At 55.1% G+C, this 21,464-nt stretch overlaps 2 protein-coding genes across 2 annotated transcripts; one reads left to right on the top strand and one right to left on the bottom strand.

Annotated features, from left to right (window-relative positions):
* Positions 1-10,853: 10,853 nt before the first annotated feature.
* MED9 (mediator complex subunit 9) lies at positions 10,854-16,462 on the top strand. The gene is made up of 2 exons (XM_074158676.1): positions 10,854-11,014; positions 14,644-16,462. Exons 1-2 carry the CDS (start codon positions 10,869-10,871, stop codon positions 14,858-14,860), a joined length of 363 nt encoding a protein of 120 aa, XP_074014777.1. The 5' UTR covers positions 10,854-10,868; the 3' UTR covers positions 14,861-16,462.
* A 1,719-nt stretch (positions 16,463-18,181) lies between these two features.
* RASD1 (ras related dexamethasone induced 1) lies at positions 18,182-19,284 on the bottom strand. The gene is made up of 2 exons (XM_074158669.1): positions 18,999-19,284; positions 18,182-18,732 (listed from the first exon to the last, which is right to left on the bottom strand). The coding sequence occupies exons 1-2, from the start codon at positions 19,282-19,284 to the stop codon at positions 18,182-18,184; spliced, it is 837 nt and encodes a 278-aa protein (XP_074014770.1).
* Positions 19,285-21,464: the final 2,180 nt, after the last annotated feature.

Here is a 21,464-nt window from a genome sequence, read left to right on the forward strand (position 1 = left end):
TGCTCAGCGGAGATTATTAGCAGAGAAAATCGTTAGGCACAGGGCCGGGAGCTCAAGGGACACGCGAGTGCCTCTGTCACTTGGAAATCAATCCCAGCCATCCGCCCAAGCCAAGTTTCCTCCAGCCCAGCTCAAATCAACACCAGTTTCTCCCCATCAGGGAGGAGGAGAAGGTCCGACCAGGACAGATGCTGTTCCTGCTCCAGCCATGAGCCCTGACTGGCTGCTCCCAGCCCGGGGCTCTGTGGGACTCATTGCCCTCCAGATCCCAGAGCAAATGGCTGCGTTTTGCCCATGGACCTGGAACATCCTCCACAGCTGAGTCCTGGGAGGAAAATCCTGCACTGGAGCCCTGGGGAGGAAACAGAGCTGGGCTTCGGAGCCAGAAACTGGGGGAAGCCGGGAGGATGTCGTGGAGGGGCATCACGACCTGCTTACCCCTCGCTATCCAGGGGTGGAGATGGGGTACCGGGACCTCCGGGCTGAGCAGGCAAAGCTGTTTGCACACCATGTATTATTATTATTAATACATAGTTGCCCTGCCCGACTCTGCAGCAAGCAGAGCACTTTCGGGGACCCTGTGCCTGATGTGCAGGGAGCAGCGTATCCAACAACCACAACTCTCCCTCCGAGCACTTTGTGTCCCCAAGGCAGCTTTGGCATTCTTGCTGAGTCAAACCGACAGGGTATTGACATTCGTTTTGACCTTTCGAATCACAAGGATGTTCTGTCCTTCCCGGCCAAGTACAGCCTGGACACCCTGTGGGTGGATTATACTGTATATACAGTGGCTGCAAATGCGGAACTGGCAGAAGAGAAGCGTGTTTGTATGCTTGGAGGGGTGCGGCAGTGATGGGATGAGAGCAAAGAGCTGCTCCCAAGCGCCTGGTTTTCCTCCCGGGATGCCCAAGCGGATGCAGAGGACAGTGATGGTGGCGGGAGAAATGCCAGTGACTGATTTGGTGGGGGGGAGAAGGGAACCTGCAAAAGTGGGAGCCGCAGCCCAGCCCTCGAGCAGCCGCCCCCTCACCACCAGCTCCGGAGGCTGCTTCCATCTCCTGGCGTTTCCCATCCTATAGCTAATTACGCCTTTTGTTTTCAGAGAACGTGAAGAACTGCAATTAGGAGACAACATGCATCAGCTGCAAGGGCCCAGCTGGATCACAGGGATGTGCCTTCCCTCCCGGCTCCCCAAAACCCCACTCTGGGCAGCAGCAGAGACTGCTTCAGTACAAAACATACCCCAGCCCCAAAAGCTTAAGCTGATACAAAAGTGCCTTGCAGCTCCCAAAGGTGTAACACACGGTCACCCACAGAACAAGCTCATGGCACTAAATTAGCATCTTTCACCCTTGAGCGCAGCCCGTGACCTGGCACGTACCAAATCCTGTGCCCTGGGATGACAATCCTGGCAGCGAGCGGGGCCGAGGGTGGGCTGCAGGTTGCGAGGAGTTGCGGGCAACCATCCCTGCCATCCCTTCCTCTTGCGCCCCTTGGGAGCCAGAGCGGGTCCCCAGGCAGGGCTGCCTCCTCCCTGCCCTCTGCAGCCAGAGGGTTTTGGCTCCCATGTGGCTCTGCCCAAGCCCTGACAGCCAGCAGGCTTTGCTGCGTGGCCGGCTCCATCCAAGGTTGCCGCATGGCCGGCTCCATCCAAGGCTGTCGCAGCCCGGATCCATCCACCCCACAGCCTCGTGGCGCCAGGGAGGCTGACGGCTTCATGCTCCCAGACCAGATGCGCTGCTTATCTCTCTCCTCTCTTGCCCTGACACATTTTTTCCCCTCTTTCTTTTCCCAGCCAGCTCATAGGACTCTTATCTCAAGCCCTGAATCACCCTTTCCCAAGGCATGCTCAGCAGCATCCTTTGCAAACCCATTTCCAGGGACTTCTGCATGGCATTAGGGGCACAAGTGATAACCTGGCAGGAAAGTCCTTTTGCCTTACATCTTTATGGCACATTTGACGTCCCCAAACCCTTTCCAGAAGCCAAAGCAGGGTATGGCGAAGGCAGCTTGGCCGCAGTCACATGGACCAGAGCATGGACCCCACTGCCCAGCATTGCCTCCTCGCTGCTGGGCTGTGGCCAGGCAACCCCTGGAGCAGGAGAGGGAAAAATAGTGTTTGAAAGCTTCTGCAAGCCCAGGGAGCCTGGAGGGTTAATTCGAGGTGTGCTGCTCTGAGAACAAGGATCGCACTTGACCATCGGCTGCAGCCTCCTGGTTTGTGGAGAATAAATAAAAAGCAAGCAAGGTGTGGAGCCCAGGGCTGGGCTGGGAGCTGTGGGGTGGGGTGGGATGGGATGGGATGGGATGGGATTGGATGGGATGGGACGGGACGGGACAGGACAGGACAGACAGGATGTACAGCCTCTGCTGATGCTGCCCCAAGGCCGCATGTTTGTAAGCGTGAGTGGAGCAGGGATCCCACAGCTACTCAATACATCCTGTGGCACCGAGCGATTACCAGCAGCCACCCCAGGTGCTGGATGGGGTGCAGGGAGCAAAGCGCCACGCTCTCGGCTTGCTCAGACGCTCGCTCCTGCTGCCAAGCCAGTCTCGCGCATCAGAGCAGCCTTGGCCATCCTCGGTCTTGCCTGGGAGGTGGCGGGTTCCTGCGTCTTGCAGAGCGCTTGTTGGTGGAGGAGAAATCAATGCCCAGTGTGGGGTTTCTGCCACGTGGCTGGTTCATCTGCCCTGTCACTCGGGGGGGAGAAGGTGACTTTCGCTGTGGTCCTAGCCCGGGCTGCGTGTCTCGCCAGCACGGAGCGGGTCTGCCTGGTGCAACAGCGTGGGGAGGCTGCAGCAAGCCCTGCTGTCTGCAACCACATCACCCAAAACGAGGGGCACCACTGGATCGACAGCAACGTGGTATGTTTGAGAACGCACACAGCTCGTTACACCGAGCAGCGACCAGGCACTGTAAAGGTGAATCCTTGGTTTCTAAGGGGAGGAGGTTTCTCTCTGCTCAGTTGCCAGCTCCACCCTGCAATTGCTTGGTTTATGAGCCTGTTAGCTAGTTTAAAAAATTATGAAATTTAGCAAAAGATGGACCTCGGAGGTCCACCATCCTCCAGAGCTCATGGCCACCCGTGCCTGCGTGAAGAAGAGGTTCAAACAGCAGCCTCCATGGGGGAGAAAGTCTGGAGCAGAAGCCCACCAGGTCGGCAGGGAAACTGACCCGCAAGTCCCCGACGTGGGAGTAGCTCTGTGCACACACACACACGTGTGTGTGTTCACATGGATGTGCATGCCTGCATGCTTGTGTGCATCCATGCGTGTGCACGTCCATGTGTGTGCACGTGCATCCCCAGCCCTCTGCATCCCGCAGGGACAATGTCGTGTCCGCGTGGGAGAAACCCCTTTGAAGACACAAATCCCTGGGGATTTGGCCGTGTTTCATCAGCACGTTGAAAATCCCACGTTTGCACACCCTCTTGTCCAGGCTGCCTCTTGGGAATAGTCTCTGGCCTGTGCCTTGTCCCAAAGCAGGCTGCAAAACCGGTGCTGCTGTCAGCGGGGGCTCAGAACGGGAGTCGGATCCAGCCTGGTTCAGCCTTTCCTGGCTCAGAGGAGCCGCTTTCCGCCCCTGAAATAGCAACTCAGATGATGCTCTCGGCAGCTGGGGATGATGATGCAAAATGCTCGTTATCCAGCAGGAACAATTAGACTTATGGCAATTATCTTTGCAGTTGCTGAGAGATGCCGGAACGGGCCGGCCGGCAGCCAGCTCCCGATGTAATCCCCAAGCGGGAGAGACACGGAGCCCAGCTTTGCCAGGAGCTGCCATTGCTGTGGAGGAAGAGCAAAACGCCGCGGGAGCATCCGAAGAGCCTCCTGCCGTGCCAGGAGGGACGGTTTTGCGCGGGAGGGAGAGCACGGACGGGCAAGTGTTTATCTGAGGGCCAAATGCCCCTCTCTAATGCCATTTGTTTGCATTCAGATTAATGATGAAACGGGCTGAGCCACGCTGGGTTTAGAAGACGGTGTTACAGATTGAATTGCTTTGCGTGATGCTCCGGCCTCCCTCTCTGCCGGCTGCCATCGTGAGAGGAGCCAGGCTGTGCCCAGCTTTATCTGCAAGGTAAAAATGGGCAAAAGCTGGCTCTGGGCTGGATCGAGCCACGTATGGTCACTGATGGTCACCGAGCCGGGCAGCAGTCGCTGAGCTGGGCTTTAGGGCACATTCCTTTGGGGGAAAAAGTCAGGCTTCTGGCTAAGAAATGCCCATGGGGTAAAGGCACAAAGGACAACTTCACTCATTTCTCGAGTCAGAACAACAAGGAGGGTTTTTCTTTTCCCCCTTGACATTGTTTGTAAACCTTATTTTGACGCTGCGAGAATGAAGCAAGCCCTGCTCCCCGACAGCTGCTCGGAGCCAAAACCCCAAAACAACCCCAGGCCGATAAAAAACTCCTCCTTGGATAAATCAGAGTGCGGCTGGGATGGCGAGAAAGCTTTTGGGCAGGATGAGACACGGCTCAGCACTGGAACACCAGCTGATGCCTGAGGAGTGGCCAGGAGCAAGGGAGTGGGAGCTGGAGGGATGCAGGGAGCCTGCTCTAGGAAAACCCAGGTCATTTTCCATTGAAAATTTTATCTGAGGCACGCTTACCACCACATCCTGGGATTGTTTGCGCTGTAAGAGCCAGCAAAATTCCTAGGAAAGTTTAGCTACCTGATCAGCAAAACCTCTCTGATACACTTTGTTTATTAGCGGCTAAATATTAAACCGTTGGCAAACAGGGCTCCTTGGGGCGGGGAATGTGTGACCATGACAAGCCGCCCCTCGGACTGGCAGCTCCAAAAAGGAGCAAGAACTGCCAGCATGGCCAAGGAGGGGGACAAGCTGCTCTGGGCTGGGGGACGGCACCGCCCCGGGGGTCCTGACTTGGCTGCAGTTTCCAAAGGGAGCCCAGGGCTGGGAGGAGGAAGGCTCACCAAAATCCTGCTCTTGCCACGGCCGTGGGTCTGCAGAAATGCACCTTTCCCCAGGTCAGGAGAAGGATTAAATGGTTTCCTGCTGGAGCTGGATGGAGACTTTTCCATCTCCCAGCCCCTTGATTTGCAAGAGACGTGTCTCCCACGACGCCGGCGCTGCCCCAGAAACCCACTGCTCTGGCATATAAAACTGTATTCCTCAAGGACACCTGATTCATCTTGCAAAGCCCATGTAAAATTTGGGTTATTCTTAGGCCAATTATAGCGAAATGGTGTTTCCAAATTGAGCAAAGGACAGCCTAAAATCTTAACCCGATGCCTTTTTAGTGGCGCCAAAAAAGCAAGCTCCTTTTCTCTCCCCTTGCTTTAAGTAACCAAAGAGTAACGTGTTGAAGTGCTCAAAGATCAGGTAATGGCTTTTCCTGCCGCACTTGAAGGGAACCTGACAAACACACAAACAAAGCCTGACCCACTTTAGCAGAATAAGAACGGCACCGAGAAAGGGAGCAGGGACTTCAGTACAGTCCTTAACTCGACCCCATTAGGAAGCCTCTGCTCCATGTATCCAGATAAATTTATCTCAAGCCCGTTCTTTGAAAAGAGTGAGCTGTGAAGCCCGCGCTGCGCCCATGAGCAGGGCAGCGCTGCTCTGGGACCCAGGGATGCACGAGCTCAGGGATGCAGATACACAGGGATGCAGATACAAAGGGATGCAGACAGGAATGCCCAAGCACGGGGATGCAGACAGGGATGTAGACACAGGGTCTGCAGCCACGCAGGGATGCACACACACACACACACAGAGACGCGTGTGCCCAGGGATGCCCATGGATGTGCTGCCCCCCCTCCATCACCTTCCCAACGCGCAGGGTGTGCCATCCGGGAGGTCAGGGAAGAAATCCCTACCCGGGCTGGGCACTGGTGCAGGCTCTTGCAGCGTTGCTTCAAGGCCGTGATTGCGTATGGAGAGCGCAAACGCCGCTGCCTCATGTATGTCGTGGCACGTGTTTTCTGGATAACTCATTATTTGTAAATAATTGCACGGACGTTGCTGAGTCACCGCGCTGCGGGCGAGAGCCAGCAGGGATCCGGGGCTGGTTTTGCCCAGTGGTAACAAGGGCACTTCCCTCTGCAGGAGTAGGTTTCCTCAGGGACACCCCAAACTCACACTCCAAGCTCCTGCCTTGCTCCTGCGAGGTGGCTTTCGCCCCTTTTGTTTGCACTGGGTGCAAAATGAGGCTGGGAGCGCTCAAGCCCAGCTCCGGGATGACCTGGTGGGATGCTGCGGGGACCGGTGGCTCCCAGGACCCACCATCCCACTGTCTGATGGAGACAGTGAGCTTCAGAGCCGCTTGTGCCCGGAGACGGGCCTGGCTGGGGGCTGCGGCTGATCCGGCTGCGTGTTTTCCTGGATCTGCGTTTCTGCATAGCTGACCTTACGCAAGAAGCCCTTCTGTGCTCCCCTTGCCCACGCACTATTTTGGGTGCCTCCCCCTGGGTGGCCTGCAGCCTGGGCCAGCCCCCGTGTTTGCTCAGCGGTGGGATGGCATCAGTGAACATCAGGAGATCGCTTGCCACTCCCTGTGCCCTTGAATCATCCCCAATCCCATTCTCCCCCCAAAGTGCTGGCCTTCATGGCCAGGCCAATGCCCTGCAGCTCTGACACCCGACCCGGGGCTACAAGCAGCTTGGACAAACATCCTGTGCCACCTCTTGTCCCAAGCTCTGTCCTGTATCGGGGGTCTCCCAATACAGGCAGCCACCCTCCTTGAGGATGGCATCTCCCAGGCTATGGGATGACAGCCCTCCTCCCCACGGCAGCCCTAGGATGGGGCGTTGCAGGGTTTCTCCAGCAGCTCTGCCAAAGCATGGTGAGCTCCAGGAGGCACTGGGGGGCTTTGGATGCGTTTGGTGCTGCTTGTTCACCCCAGCTGGATCTTAAACCCCGGTGGTACCTGAGGCACCAGCTGCTCTGGGAGCACATGGTGGTACAGGGCTACCTGTCTGGGGGCAGCCAGACCTCCAGGGTCTAAATCTCTCTGGCTAAAACATTGCTTCAAAGGATGAAGCTCGGCTTATGACACTCCCATTCCCATCAGCAACCCTTGAGAAGCCCAGGATGCCAGGGCCCTGAAATGGTCCCTGAATGACACCAAGACTCAAGACAGGGCAAAGCCTGAGACCAAATTCCCATCTGGTCAAAATTAGGGGGATCTTGGCCAGGAACCTGAGCAGTAGCAGGATCACAGCCACGACCTAATGGAAAGGTCCAACATTTCTGTGCTGCTGACCGCAGCCAAGGGCTGGAGCTGTAACTTCTCATTCCTATCACCCCATCCCAGGTGGCCACAAACCCGCCAGCACCTTCCCAACTTAGCAATAAAGACTTATCCCACCACGGCAGCTTAGCAAGACTTAAACAGAAAATTCAGGCTGACGATGCAGTGCAGGAGCAGCTAAAGCTCAACCTGGTGATAGCCCTATAGTAAAAAAAGAGTTAACAGAGCTGGTGGCAACAGCACAACAAGCTCCAGATGGTCCAATAGAGAGAAGTGGAGTCCACTGAAATGCCAGACCATCAACACAGAAACGTGAAGTCATTGTAAGGAAACGGTGAAAGGCACAGAGTCACCTGGTGATGAATTAAATGATTAGTGGTAAATCCCTCAAAAGTTACCTTTGGAAGAGGACAAAAGGCGCACTGTGTATAGAAATGACAGGAAAATATAAAAAAAAAAAACAAACCAAAACAAAACAAAAACCATTGGTATCGTAAAGAAAACTGCCAGTAACAAAAGAGGCTCTGGATACGGATTATTTGATCAGCTGGTTTTTAGGATTAGCTGGTTTTTGGGGTTAACCAAGTGTTTGGGTGAGCAATGAGTGTACATGATGGCTTTAAGACATGGGGGAGCAGCTGATTTGGAGAAATTTGCACATTTCAGAAACTGGCTGTTCAGCAAGCGAATTATACAAAGAGGCACAATCAAGTGTGAGGAACAGGTCGATCATTTGCACTTCAGGTTTATTACCAAATCCAGGGGGAAATTATTCTTTTCATTCAACACTAAGCATCTTTGTTCGTGTTTTAGCTGCCTCACTAGGAGTTTTCACAGGTTGTTCATTCAAACCCTTCTGCTGAGGAACTGACAGTGGGTAACGAAATCCAGACTGAAAATTAGGAAGAACTGCAGACGAGCACCAGCTCCGCATGAGAACAGCAGATGGTCAGACACAGCCCTTCCGTCTGAGATAGAGACCCCAAGAGGACTGCAAAATGATGTGGATGGGGAAGACCATGTTGTTGGCAGTATCTGTTAGGAACTACATTACAAGGACGTAACCCAGGTCATCAAATACTCACCACATGGGGACAAGGGCTTCACAGCCCGGAGTTCCACAAGGGCAGGTGAAGATTAGGGCACACCACAGTGCTCCTCACCTGAGCTCAACACTTGTCTGCACACCCAAAATACCTTCTCCTCCCTGCCACACCTATCAGCTGGGTCTCACCTCTCCCCACTGCCCTCACCAGGGGTATGGACACGCCATCATGGTATCGACAACAGCTCTACTGTGCCCCTCGCACAGGTTGATGTTCAAATGGTGACCACACAGTCTCATCCGACCAATTCACCAGCATCTTCAGTGATGGAGGAGCCTGTCGAACCACAACCCTACTCCAAAACATCTTTGCTCTCCCCTGGACTTGCCACCAGACATGGCAAGCCAGAAAGAACAGAGATGGGTGACCTGAGGGAGCTAGAGGAGCTGCTCCCACAAGAAGGTGTTGTGGTTTGGGCCTCAAACCAGGACAAAAGGGAAGGTGAGAGGCAGGGAGAAGGAGGAACGTCAACTAGATAAAGCTGTTGTGTTCCAGCTGCTGTGGGAACACATGACCCAAAATGGGAACTGAATCGCATAAAGAAATGCTGATTGACAGCACTTTAGGTACGGCTGAATGGTATCTGCGTGTTGTCACCTGCTCTAATGACTGCCTGACTCACCCATTACAGGCAGGCGGCCAGCAGCCTAGCAATTAGCCGCCCTCCTCCCTAAAGTCAAGGGGAGAGTTAAAACCAACATAGTACAGAGAAAGCGTCCCCCACGGAGCCTGAATCAAGTCTCGCTTTAGAAACAGGACATAAAAAGTGACAGAAATGAACCTCTCAGCTCAGCCCTACGCGAAGGACGCAGCATCCTGTACCTCCTGCCTGGCGCAGTCAAGGACCATAAATACCACCAGCCTCCCCGCAGGGACCTGGTCTGCGGGACATGGGCCTCCCCCAGGCTCCTTCGCACATTCCAGCATCAGCACCCGAGCCGGGATCTATTCCTGACAGAAGGAACAAAGTGAGCGACTGCATCTGCTATATTTAGAGCAAACAGTCAATACTCCACGTATCTAAATGGTTACCAGCATTCTCATTTTGAGATATAAATAGTCTCTGTTTGCTTTTTGAAAGAAATTGGTTTAAAAAAGAAAATTGCCTTCCCAGTCATCCTCAGCCCCCAACGGTTGAGCAGGGGGACTATTTCAAATGAAAAATTAAATTATGCATTTTCTGTAAGCCAACCCAGGAAGAAAAACTCATGACTCTGGCTGCTATCATTAGCGCTGCGATCCTTTGTGCTGGTAGAGGGGTTTAAACACAGCGGCAGCAGTTTGCTGAGGCAAACTCTGAGGCCGTTTGGTGCAGAGGGGCATCATCCTCCATCTCCCAGCCTCGACCACACGCCATCTCAAGCCGCCTCTTCCACCCGCAGGCACGCCAGAGCCCCATTTCTTCCCCCTCTCCCAGCTCCACAGCGGTCCCAGCCCCGACACCAGATTTCTGTCTCTCTTCCTCCAGATTCCTCCACCTTCCAGCCCAGGCTCTCAGCCAATGCTCCAGCTTGCCTTCCCTCCAACTGATGTCAGCCATGCTTTCTCCCTTGGGCAGAAAGCCTGCTCCCACGTAAGCATCCGTCTTTAAGGCACTACAAAGACCACATCCCTGTCACTCAGCCCCCTTGACATATTGCATTAAAGTCAAACTAAGGACACCAACTAATGAAAAACCACGGCAGAAAGCCAAGAGACAGCAAAACCCTGCCATAGCTATCGATTTAACAGAGAATAATGCAATTTTTCCCCTAAGATTTGGCTCGAAAGGGAGGGATGCACTCAGGCTTGGCACACCAATCTGAGTGCTCCGAAGGGCTGGGAGCCACCACCAGATTAGCTCAGGATGGTTCCTGGGACCTCTTCTCCTCGTCCTGCCCTTGGGGTGCAGGACCCTGTGCTCTGTCCTTCCTCCAACACCCCAGCTCCTGCGCGGAGCTCAGTCCTGCGTGGGGCAATGCGCCAGCAGGGCGAGCAGGGCTCAGGGAGATTGCCGGGGGGGATTCACAGGGGCACAGCCCGAACTCAGACCCAGGTCCAGCCTCAGCCCCAACCACAGCTCAGCCCCAGGCCCAGACCTGGCTCAAGCTCAGGCCCCCGGCGCAAGTCAAGCTCAGACTCAAGTTCGGGGGAAGGCCCAGGCCCAGTCCTATGCCCAAGCCTAGACCCAGGCTCGGGGGAAATCCCAGCCCAAGCCCAGGCCCAGGCCAAGCTCAGGGGAAGGTTCATCCCAGGCCCTGGAGTACGAGCAGGCCCAGGCCCAGCCCCAGCTCAGGGGAAGGCCCAGGCCCACGCCAAACTCAGGGGAAGGCCCAGCTCAGGCTCTGGAGCAGGCCCAGACCCAGGCCCCGACCCAGGCCCCAGTGTAGGCCCAGCCCAAGGCCCAGACCCAGGCTCAAGCTCAGGGAAAGGCCCAGGCCCAAGCTCGGGAGAAGGCTCATCCCAGGCTCCGGCGCAGGCGGCCGGCGGGGTGGGGCGGTGCGGCGCGGCCGAGCTCCGCCCCGCTCCGTCACTGCGCGGCGCCGCTGCCGCCGGCCCGGGGTCCGCCATGGCTTCGGGGGGCGCCGCCGCCCGCGCCGCCGAGGAGCCGCCGCCGCCCGAGCCGCCCGCCGAGCAGAAGCCGCCGCCACCGCCGCTGCCGCCGGTGCAGGAGGAGTTCTCCTTCCTGCCGCTCGTCCACGACATCATCAAATGGTAACGGCGGCCGCAAGTACCGGGCCTCCCCCAGCCTCGCCGGGACCGGGCCTCTCCCGCCGTGCACCGCATGGCGAGAGCTGCCCTGCAGCGGAACCGGGACCGGGACCGGGCACTTCACCCCTGCTCCAGCCACCCCCCTGTAATGCTGCTGTCTGACCCCCAGCGCCCTCAGCGTGCCCTGGGTGGAGAGCAGGGCTATGCCCCCCCCCCCCCTAATGATGCTTTCCCCCCCTTAGCATCCTCAGGGATGCCCTGGACAGGAAGTGGGGCAATGGGATCCCCCTCTAATGATATTTCCCAATCCCCAACATTCCCAGGGTGCCCTGGGTGGGGAGCAGGGCTATGGGGTCCCCCCTCTAATGATGCCCTTCCAGCCCCAGCATCCTCGGGATGCCCTGGACAGGGAGCAGGGCTATTGAGTCCCTCCCTTAACGGTGCTTTCCCACCCACAGCATCCTCAGGGATGGTCTGGACAGGGACTGAGGCAATGGGATCCCTCTCTAATGATGTTCTGCAGCCCCCAGCATCCCTGGGGGGTCCTGGATGGGGAGCGGGGCTATGGGGTCCTCCATCTATTAACTGCCAACATCCTCAGGGTGCCCCAGATGGCTAGCAGGGCAATGAGGTCACCCCTCTAATGATGCTCTCCAACCTCCCAGAGTCTCCTTTGCCCTTTTCCTCCCGGCTGGAGTTCCTGGGAAGAGTGTCAGAGGGAGCTGGTGCAGCCCCACGCACATCTCCGCTCTGAGTCACGCCAGTGCCAGGGTGGTGTTTGGGTCACCTGGGTGATGCAGCTGCTCCCATGGCCCAGGTACACTGCCCCACCATCAACACCCAGGAGCAGGAGCATTGTACTTGCGCTGGGTTATTGCTCCAGATAACTGTATTATTTGGCTGATAACAGCCTCGGAACGTACAGGCAGTGCTGGGGCAAGAATGCAGCCCATTTCTGGGGAGCTGTAAAAAGGAGGATGACTTCTGCAGTGGTACGGGTTAAATTGTTCTCTTCCTGGTTCAAGATAAGTACTGTAGGGGTAAAAGGTACTTGTACAAGGGCACTGAGAACTGCCATGTTTCTGGCCTGGAATAACCCCTTCAGAGATGCCGGTCTGAGATCCTGGTAGGGGTATGGCTCTGCCGTAAAAATCCATCCTGGGCAGCTCTGTGCTTTCACCTGGGCACACTGCGGGGTGAGGCAGAGGGCATGGGGAGCATGAGTTCCCTTGTTACTGGTTGTGGGCCTGGCTGCCTTTTCCCTCTGCACTTATTTAGGAGCTGAGGCTGGTTTGTGTCCTGCTGATGTTTCACTTGCATCAAACATGTCTGAAAGGTGAGAGAGGTTCACCCTTAATGGCTCTGCAGCCTGTGCCGTGGCAAGGAAAGACTGAACACCTCCTGACACACCGGTCTGGATTCAGAACGGGTGTGAGAATGCAAACCTTCTGATTTGCCTCAGTTTCCCCATTGTGTTGAGGGTGGGTGGTTGCCCCTGGCCTCGATTCTGCCAGATCCCTCCAAGCCACAGAAGTGAGGCTAAGCCCATTGCTAGGTGCAATCACGTACATAAGCAAAGTGGGCAGTAGCCATGGGCTGAGAACTCCCAGATTTCTTTATGTCACCGAGCAGGTCATGGTGCCCTGCAGATGACAGTCCCTAGGATATCTTGTGCCCTGTCCCACTGAGCCACCCACTCCCTTTGCTTCCTTGGCTTCGCACATGGCATTTCCTGGGCAGCACAAGCAGACGTAGGTACCCTGAACGGTGCTGTAGATGGGTAGGACCACAGAGGCAAGCGGTGGGATGTGTTGCCTCATGTCCCTGACAGATGGCAAACGTATTATCCTTTAACGCTGCTGCTAGTCACAGAGCCTGGCCCTGCTGTTTTGACACTGACTCAGCCATGAAGACACGTCTCCAAGGTGACTCTGTGCTTGAGAGCGAGGATGTATCGCGTAAATTTGCTTACATTCAAGGACACGTGCTCTTTCCTGTTGTTTGGGTCCCAAGAAAGTTTTCCCAAGCAGGGCTTGCCTTTATTTGCAGCCTTGTACAATAAAATGGGATTGCCACTAAGGTCCCAGCGCGTGGCTCCACCAACAGTGGGTTGTGCTGGTGTAATGAAGAACACTGTGCCTTAAAGGCAGGTCTTATGCGCAGTCCATCAGCTCAGGCTGAGGTAGGACGTTGGGTTGAATCCTGCATTACTGCAGGCACCTGCAGTCTCTTCCCACTCCTCCTCACACCTGCCTGTCCCTGCCCTCAAAGCAGGAGTTCCTTCAGTGGCTTGATCCATCAGGAAAACCACCCATCGGAAAAAAGAAAAAAACCCAAACCTGAAATAATTACTCCTTTGGATCAAGCAGCTGGATGAGCAGCCATCAGTTCTCTGTGTGGGGAAGGGAAGAAGACTTGGGGAGACCTGGAGCGGAGAGAACGTCCCTCTCAAAGCCACCCTGCAGCGATGGTGGGTTAAAGGCAGTGTCAACCCATCCTTCCGCAGACGTGCCATGGGGTTGTGTGTGTGTGTGTGCCCCTGTATTTTTCCACTGCCGACCTGACCGTGAATGCCTGCATAATGGGGATACATTATAGTACCAGCTGCAGTTTTATTTAGAAGGGAGTAATGAATATTTTGTTCCAACCAGCTTTTGAAACGAACCACGACCATCTGGTTAAAAGTTTTGCTCTCAGCCGTGTCATGATTCCCCAAAGTTATAATCGAGCACCTCTCTGCCCTGGTCGTGCCAAGCAGATTTATTTTTAGGTCTGGCTATTGAGCGGGCTCCCAGTTTTCAAAGACCATTAGAATCCCTCACTCGTTATTAACAGGCGCCCTGGTAGCAGGGACTCGCTTTTGCCTGGAATCGGTAAAACTTCTCGCTGGTGCTAACAAAGCTGCGGCAGATACTAATGAGGATTTGAGGGCACACGCTGCCTCAGACAACACTGATCCTTGAAAAGCACAGAGCTGGCTGCAGCACCAATTGTGCTGTTGTTAAAAAAAAGAAAAAAACCAACAAAAAAAAAAGGTGTCGCTTCTCTTTTATTAGATATATATCCCCAGAGAGCTGTTTTAACGCTCCAAAGTACCATTTTCTCTGCCATTGGATACTCTCTGATACTTTGGGGAACAGTTTCTGTTTTCTGCTGTCAAGCTGTTTGACGGCATTGATTTTTTGTATTACAGCAGCAACAGGTCACGGGTGAAACTGAGATCTTTTTTTTCTAGGTGCCTACACACAACATACGTATGTAATCTTACCTTCCCCAAAGAGAGATACGGGAGTTCAAACAGAGGGAGAATTTACCTGGCTCCATGATAATGTTTTCAAAGCTGCAGACCGGCTCCTTACCCGATTGATGGGTCCTGAGGTAACTGGATTGTGTGCTGGAAATTACCAGGAAACCAGTTTGCCCCAGAGGTTACCCAGTCTGTATAGCTCTCTGTGTCCATTTTACTGGGATAGGTGAATTAGGTGTGTGTAGCTAGATACCAAAAGCAGAAGTTTCCCAGTGGATTGCAGTTGAAGCCCTGGTTGTACTGGAAATGAGTGTCACCTCTGTGGGCTGAAGGGGCATTTCCAATAGGAGAATTGAACAGTGTCTCATTTTTCTCTCCTCTGCAGCATGGACAAGGACAGTCAGGATGTTCACCAGGTGCTGAACGAGCTGAAGAACAAGTTCCAGGAGATGAGGAAGCTGATCAGCTCCATGCCCGGCATTGGTGTGAGCCCAGAGCAGCAGCAGCAGCAGCTGCAGAACCTGCGGGAGCAGGTCCGGACCAAAAACGAACTGCTGCAGAAGTACAAGAGCCTTTGCATGTTTGAAATCCCCAAGGAGTAGGATTTGCTCTGCTCTCCAGGTCTGAGAAACCGCCTCTCCGGGCTGAACAGGAGAGAAAAACGTGGCAGAAGTTTACATTTCTTTCTTTTATGCTTTTTTGGGTGGCATTGCTCTGAAGTTGTGTCTGTGTGGATCGCAGACGTGTGACACTGAACCAGAACACTGTGTGCTTCACACATGATGATTACAGCGGCACATTGACTTTGATCTGCTGTAGGACTGTGCATTTATATATGCATCTCTTCTGTTTTCTCTTGGGGTGGGGTGAGGTAGTATTTTTCTATATTCAAGCAAGAAGGAGACGTGTTCTCCTCTCTAAGGGTCAAAGTACCTGCTGGTTAACTTCAACAAGAAAAAGGGGACATTTTCTGCATTTTTTTTAATTTTTTTTTTTACTTAAAAGTGGCCAAACATCAAAAGGGAGCACAAGAGAGAAGTGTGAGCTGTTTGGCCCTGCTCCTGGAAAGGGTCTCTGGGACACTTTCCAGTCTCAGTGTGTCGAAAGAGGAAAGATTGCTTTCAGTTACTTTTGTATTTCTCTCTCTTTCTCTCTTTCTAAACAAGTGCTGGCTGTGTCTGAGATGAGTCAAGTAAAGACGGTGAAATTCCAAACTGCCCCTCTTGTGTATTCACTGAGTGGATGTGGGCTGAGCAGGGGCAGGATTTCGGCAGCGCAGAGGACGTGTGTAGCCTGGGCCCAGCTTCTGCGTCTTGACATGGCTTTTTTGGAAGCGGGGTGACTTGGGAGAGCAAAGCAGGGACTGCCGGGAGGGTGGATTCTGATAGGCTTTGGGTGTGTAAATCTGTGGCGACTGCATCTTGTAGGCAGCACATTGGGCATCTTGCTTTTAAAATAGAAGAAGGGAAAGCAGAATCAAAACAAAGGGCATAAATGGCAAGAGCTTTTAGTTACTCCACACGTGACAAAAGTCAGGCTCAACAGGACGGGTCAGTTCCACAGCTGAAGTGCTCCAGGGGCTTCCCATAAACACAAGCACTTGAGCGGCTCGAACATTTGCCAGGGGCTGATGGAAAGCTCTTGAATGTTGTTTCGCAGTCAGACGGATCCCAGGGCTCCCTGCCCTCTGTCCTGCGTTCGCTGTTACGGTGGCTGATGGCAGCCTGGTAAGCGGCACCGCATCTCGACGACTAACAAAGATGTGATGGGACCTTAAATCTCAGGGTTCCCTGAATTAATGCTGAAAGATGGTGCAGGTCAGTAGCGGAAGAGGTTAAAAACCATCAAGAGAAACACAATATCCATCCAGAACCAGCCACCCAAGGGCAGGTAGCACTTGTGCCTTCAACAGAAGAGAAGCAAAGTCTGTCTGGGTGGCATTTTCCTTTCTTAAGCCAAGAGGCAAGTAATTCTGCTGGTGGGGAGCTGGGGTGGCTACGTCTCACCTGCAGCCTAGAGATTACTCTGTTCCCGCTGGAATACTTTGCTAGTACTTTCTTTGGGAAGGTGCCAGTGTGTAAACCCTGAGCAAAGCAGAACACCAAGATAAACAAAGCACAATGTACGCTCTTTTTATTACTGAAATTACCTTTCTGCCAACCATTGCCTGTCCCAGCTCAATAAATTCTTGTGTCTCATGCCTGGACAGTGGTTTCCCTTTTTTTTGCCAGTGGCTGTTCCTGTGAAATCAGGGCATATGCGGGGCTGGAAGAAACAACGTGTTTCCAAAGAAATACTTGGCACTGAGCACAGGAACAAATTAACTCTGTCAACTTGAATCCAAGTTTCAAACGAAACTGAAGTGGTTTGGTTTGCAGTTCTCACTCGCCCACCTTAGTTTTGTGGCTTCGGCAGAAATCTTTTTGCCATTAAAATGTATTAAATGTAGATTTGTTCTGCCGCTCGGGGGGGCGAACGGGGGCTGAAAATGAACTGAAAGAGAAGCTGGAGCCAGGGAGAGCTGTTCTTGGAAGAGCTTTCCCCTTTCCCTTTCACTTCCAGCAATGGTTACTGCAACTTGTTATTAAGCAGAGATTAAAAATGCAAAGGTGACCTTTCAAGCAAAGTACTTCCTTTACTCATATTGCAAAATAAAAACAGTATCCAGGACGGGGCGCAAATGAATCACTCTCTGTTGACATCATTAAAGCGTGCTTAGTTAATCAGGAAAAAGCATGAAACACAATCAGCTCTTTATAATGAAGTGATGTCAGTTTGCTCGGTTTCTGCCGTGAATGACATGCCAGTGCCCGGCGTGTCATGGGGCTGGCAGGATCGTCACTCGCCGTTAGTGAAGTGAGGAAAGAGTCTTGGCTCGCTGACCCCGTTTGAGTAACTAAGTCTGTGCGTGGCCCCTCGTTACCCCCTGTGTGGCAAGAAATGGGCTGCTTGCAGGGACGGAAACCTTTGCTCTGGGAGTCGGAGAAAATGGGGTAATAATAAAGGGATTGAGTCGAGGGGGGCTTTTTTAGCACCTCGGGGTTGGGCTCAGGTCTCGGTTTAACAGGATTTGGTTTTGCTATGGGGCCGGGTGGAGAAGCAAAGGCAAACCCACAGGTGTCATTTTAAAAAGATTTTATTAATTTGTAGAAAAAATAAAACATCAAGTTTCACCCACGGTAGAAACACTTGAAGATTTTTTTTTTTGTTCATGTCAATGACAACCAATACCTACATAAAGTGCCTATTATTTTCTTATTTAAAAAACCCTTCCCGTTCCCCCCGCCCTCCCCAAATCTTGCAAATCAGACAAGACAAATGTAAACAAGAGTCAGGTTTTTTTGGTCCATCGGGGCTGTAACTCTGCAATGTCTTTGCAACAGCTTAGGAGTGTCTTCTGCACGTGCTTTGCCGACACAGATGAACACATGACACTGAGCCAGAGTCCGTGCACAGCTTCTTAAGTTAAAAAAATAACAAAAACAAACCAACAAAACACCAACCCCAAAGCCCCAGGCTCCCTTCTGAAGGCAGTGCCTGAGGCTGGGTGGTTTGGGAGGGAAAGAAACACCAAGGTCCCTGCCCTCCACGCTCGTCCTCCCGCCTGGCTGCCCAGCAGCTCACCCTTTCCCTGTCTCTCTGCCCAGAGGAGGCTGGTCCCGGAGGCACCCCCACTCTCTCCTGAGCCTCCTCCTTCACATCCCTTGCTCCCAAAATGCACCCACGGGGGAGGGAGCCGATGAAAGCGATGCCTCAGGAGGAGGGAGGCTGGGGAAGAGGCGACCCTCTCTCTCTCTCTACCCGGGTGGGCACCTGCCCACCCTCCTGCCTGCCCAAAGTCAGTTCGGAAACAAGCATCTTTCCCCCCTCCCTTTCTTCCTTCCTCCCTTCCTTCCTTCCCATCGCGGGGCGACTGGGGGCTCCTAGCTGATCACGCAGCGGTCCTTCTCCTTGCTGTGCCCGCCGCCGATGGCTTTCTCCCGGATGTACATGAGGTCGCTGTGGACGCTGGGTCGCCGGGCAAAGGGGGCCACGATGCCGTACGCCTCCTCCGTGCTGCCCCGGCCCCCCTCTTTCAGCAGCTTTTTGCCTTTCAGCGCCTTCTTATGCAGGATGTCGCAGTACTGGACCGAGACCTTGCGGTGCAGGTCAGGGCTCATCTCGCTGGGCAGCTTGGCCATGGCGAAGAGCGCCTGGAACATCTGGTCCAGGCTGCTGTTCTTCTTGGCCGAGATCTCGAAGTAGGCACATTTTTTGGGGTCCCCTCCCACCAGCTGCTCGATCTCCCGGGGTTGCACCTCCCGGTAAAAGTCCCGGTCGCCCTTGTTGCCACAGATGACCAGGGGCACCTCGATGTTCTCCTTGGTTTTGTTCTTCAGGCACGACTTGGTCTCCAGGATTTGCTGCTTCAGACGCTGCACCTCCTCAAAGGAGTCCCGGTTGTCCAGACTGAACACGAGGATGAACACATCTCCTGGGGAGAAAAAGGGAACGTGAGATGGTTGCAGGGACGGGGACACACAGAGACCTGCCTAAGCCATCTAGAGACTCGGGGAAGGACCTGGGTCCTGCATCCTCCCATCCACCCCATGCAGGGAGCAAAATTGCCCACCCTGTGCACACACAAAATCCCACCTCCCTCCTCCCAGGACTGGAGAAACATTCCCAAACTGGGCAAGGACACCTGAAATCTGGCAAAGGGACCCCCGCCTTTCCTCCTGGTTGCTCCCCATAAAGTACCTGTGAGGATGGAGAGGCGGCGCATGGCTGGGAAGGGGTGGTTGCCTGATGTGTCCAGGATGTCGAGCTGGTAGACCTCACCGCGGATGCTGTAGAACTTGCGGTGGAAGTCCTCGATGGTGGGCGTGTATTGCTCCTCGAAGCGGCCGGTGAGGAAGCGCGAGACGATGGCCGTCTTGCCCACCTTGGAGGAGCCCAGGATGACCATGCGGTAGCAGTTCTTGGCGGGGATGCTCAGCTCGGCCTCGCTGGGACACATCTTCTTGATCATCGCTGCCAGTTTCATTGAAGCCGACGAAGGAGCAGCTTGCGCCGAGAGGAAGGAGGAGGAGGAAGAGGAGCAGGAGGAGGAAGGCAACGTGTGCCCGGCTGCTCAGCCCCTCTCCCCTCGCAGGAAAGGCCGGTGTGAGCTCTGCACGGCCGCCGCCGCCGCCGCGTTATATGGAGGCGGCAGCGACCGCCCCTCGGCGCGTCACGGCCCGGGGCGGCGGCGGCTGAGTCAGTGCACAGCTCCGCGCCCCCCCCCGGCCCCCGCCGCAGCCCGGCTGGGGCTCCCGGTGCTTGGCAGCCCGGTCCCGTTTGCAGCTCGGTGCGCACTCCCGGTGCTCTGCCAGCCGGACCTTTTGCCGCCCGGTTGGAGCTCCCCGTGCTGCGCAGCCCCGTTCCCGTTCGGATCCCGGTTGGGGCTCCCGGTGCTTTGCAGCCCGGTCCCGTTTGCAGCCCGGTGCTCACTCCCGGTGCTCTGCCAGCCGGACCCTTTGGAGCCCCGGCCGGGCTCCCGGTGCTGCGCAGCCCCGTCCCGTTCACACTCCCGGTAACGTGCAGCCCGGTCCCGTTGGCAGCCCGGTGCGGGCTCCCGGTCCCGTTTGGAAGCCGACCCCTTTGCAGCTCAGCCCGGGGACTCCTTGCTTTGTACCCGTCCCGTTGGCAGCCCGGTGCGGGATCCCGGCGCCCTGCAGCCTCCCGGGGCTCCGCACGCCCCGGCAGTGGGGTCGCCCCGAACGGGACCCCTTTGTCACCCGCACTGCCCGGGCGCGGGGACGCGGGGTGCCGGTGTGTGTGTGTGTGTGTGTGTGTGTGTGTGTGTCCCAGCCCGCTCCCCGATGTGCTTTTACTCCGTTTTACACTTTCTCTCGGCGCAGAAGCGGGGGTGTGCGGGCACCTGCCCCGCAGCAAGACCAGGGAAAAGCCCCTCTACGGTGGGTGCAGGGAACGGGAGGAAGGAGACGTCCCCGTTCCACCGGGCACCGCAGCCCGGGCTGGAGGCTGCGCCGTGCCACCGGGAAGGAGGCCTTTGCGTGGTGGCTCGTCCCTGAAACCCCAACCCCGACCCCCCAGCCCCGACCCCAGCCCGGTCCCGGGGCTCCGAGCGCGGTGCCGCTGCAGCGCCGGCTCCCCCGCTAGGGGGCGCTGAGGGCGGGCAGCGCCCGCAGGGCAGGCAGGGCAGGCAGGGAACCTGCAGTGTTGCCCCAGGCAGGGCTGGGGAAGTTCGTCCTGGGGGCATGAGCCGCAGCACAGGGCCCTGCAGCCCCTGTGGGGCCGGGGGGGGGAAGGGGGGGACGCTGCCCGAGGAGGAGGAGGAGGAGGAAGGATGCTGGCAGGGATGCAGGCGGCAGGGATGCAGGCAGCAAGGATGCAGGCAGCAGGGATGCTCCTGGGGCGGGCAGGGTGCTGCTTCACATCGGGGTCCTGATCTTGTTGGGTGCTGAGTTAGTTGCTGGTTCTTACTGGAGACAAGCCAGCCCCCCTCCCTCCCCCCCAAGCCCCTGGACACTGCGGGGCTGCAGCGTGTTTGACTTAACCAGCATCTCCCTGAGCACCCGGGCAAGAGTCCTCGGGGAAACGGGAGTGTTGCTGTGCTGAGTGATCTCTGTGCCACCAGTGAGTGAGAGACGGGGCCCAAGGAAAGCCCTCAGACCCCATCGGGCTGATGAGAAAGTTTGAATAAAAAAAAAAAACCAACCCTATGAGAATCTATCAGAAAAGAAACTTTGCAAAAGGTGATGCTTAAATAAGGTTCAGGACAGCAGAAGCCTCACCTGCAACATTGAGAGGGACCTCAGGGACAGCTAGAACACATAAATTTGCACGGGGTGGTGCGTTTCATCACCACCGCTGAGCTTTTCATCTTCCTGACGTGTGGTCTCACACTTGGATATTAATTTAAATACATTTTCAAAGGTTTACGGAGGAATTACGGTCATCTGTGGGGTGGGAGGGAGCAGCAGTTTAGACAGCAGCCCCGTCCCTGCCTGCAGGGAAACATCCTGCCTGGCAGCAGAGGCACAAGGACACTTTGGGGAGAGAAAGTGGGACAGTTTCCCATGTTTATTGATCTGTGTGTGCGACAGCGAAGAGGTTTAATAGCCATTCGCAGAGCACAAATGGATCACCCTGAAATAACAAAAAGATCATTTAATTGAAGCAGTTGATGGAAAACAACAGGGGGAATAGGAAGCGCTGACC

Source organism: Numenius arquata, chromosome 14 (assembly GCF_964106895.1).
Source record: "Numenius arquata chromosome 14, bNumArq3.hap1.1, whole genome shotgun sequence".
Lineage (NCBI taxonomy): Eukaryota > Metazoa > Chordata > Aves > Charadriiformes > Scolopacidae > Numenius > Numenius arquata.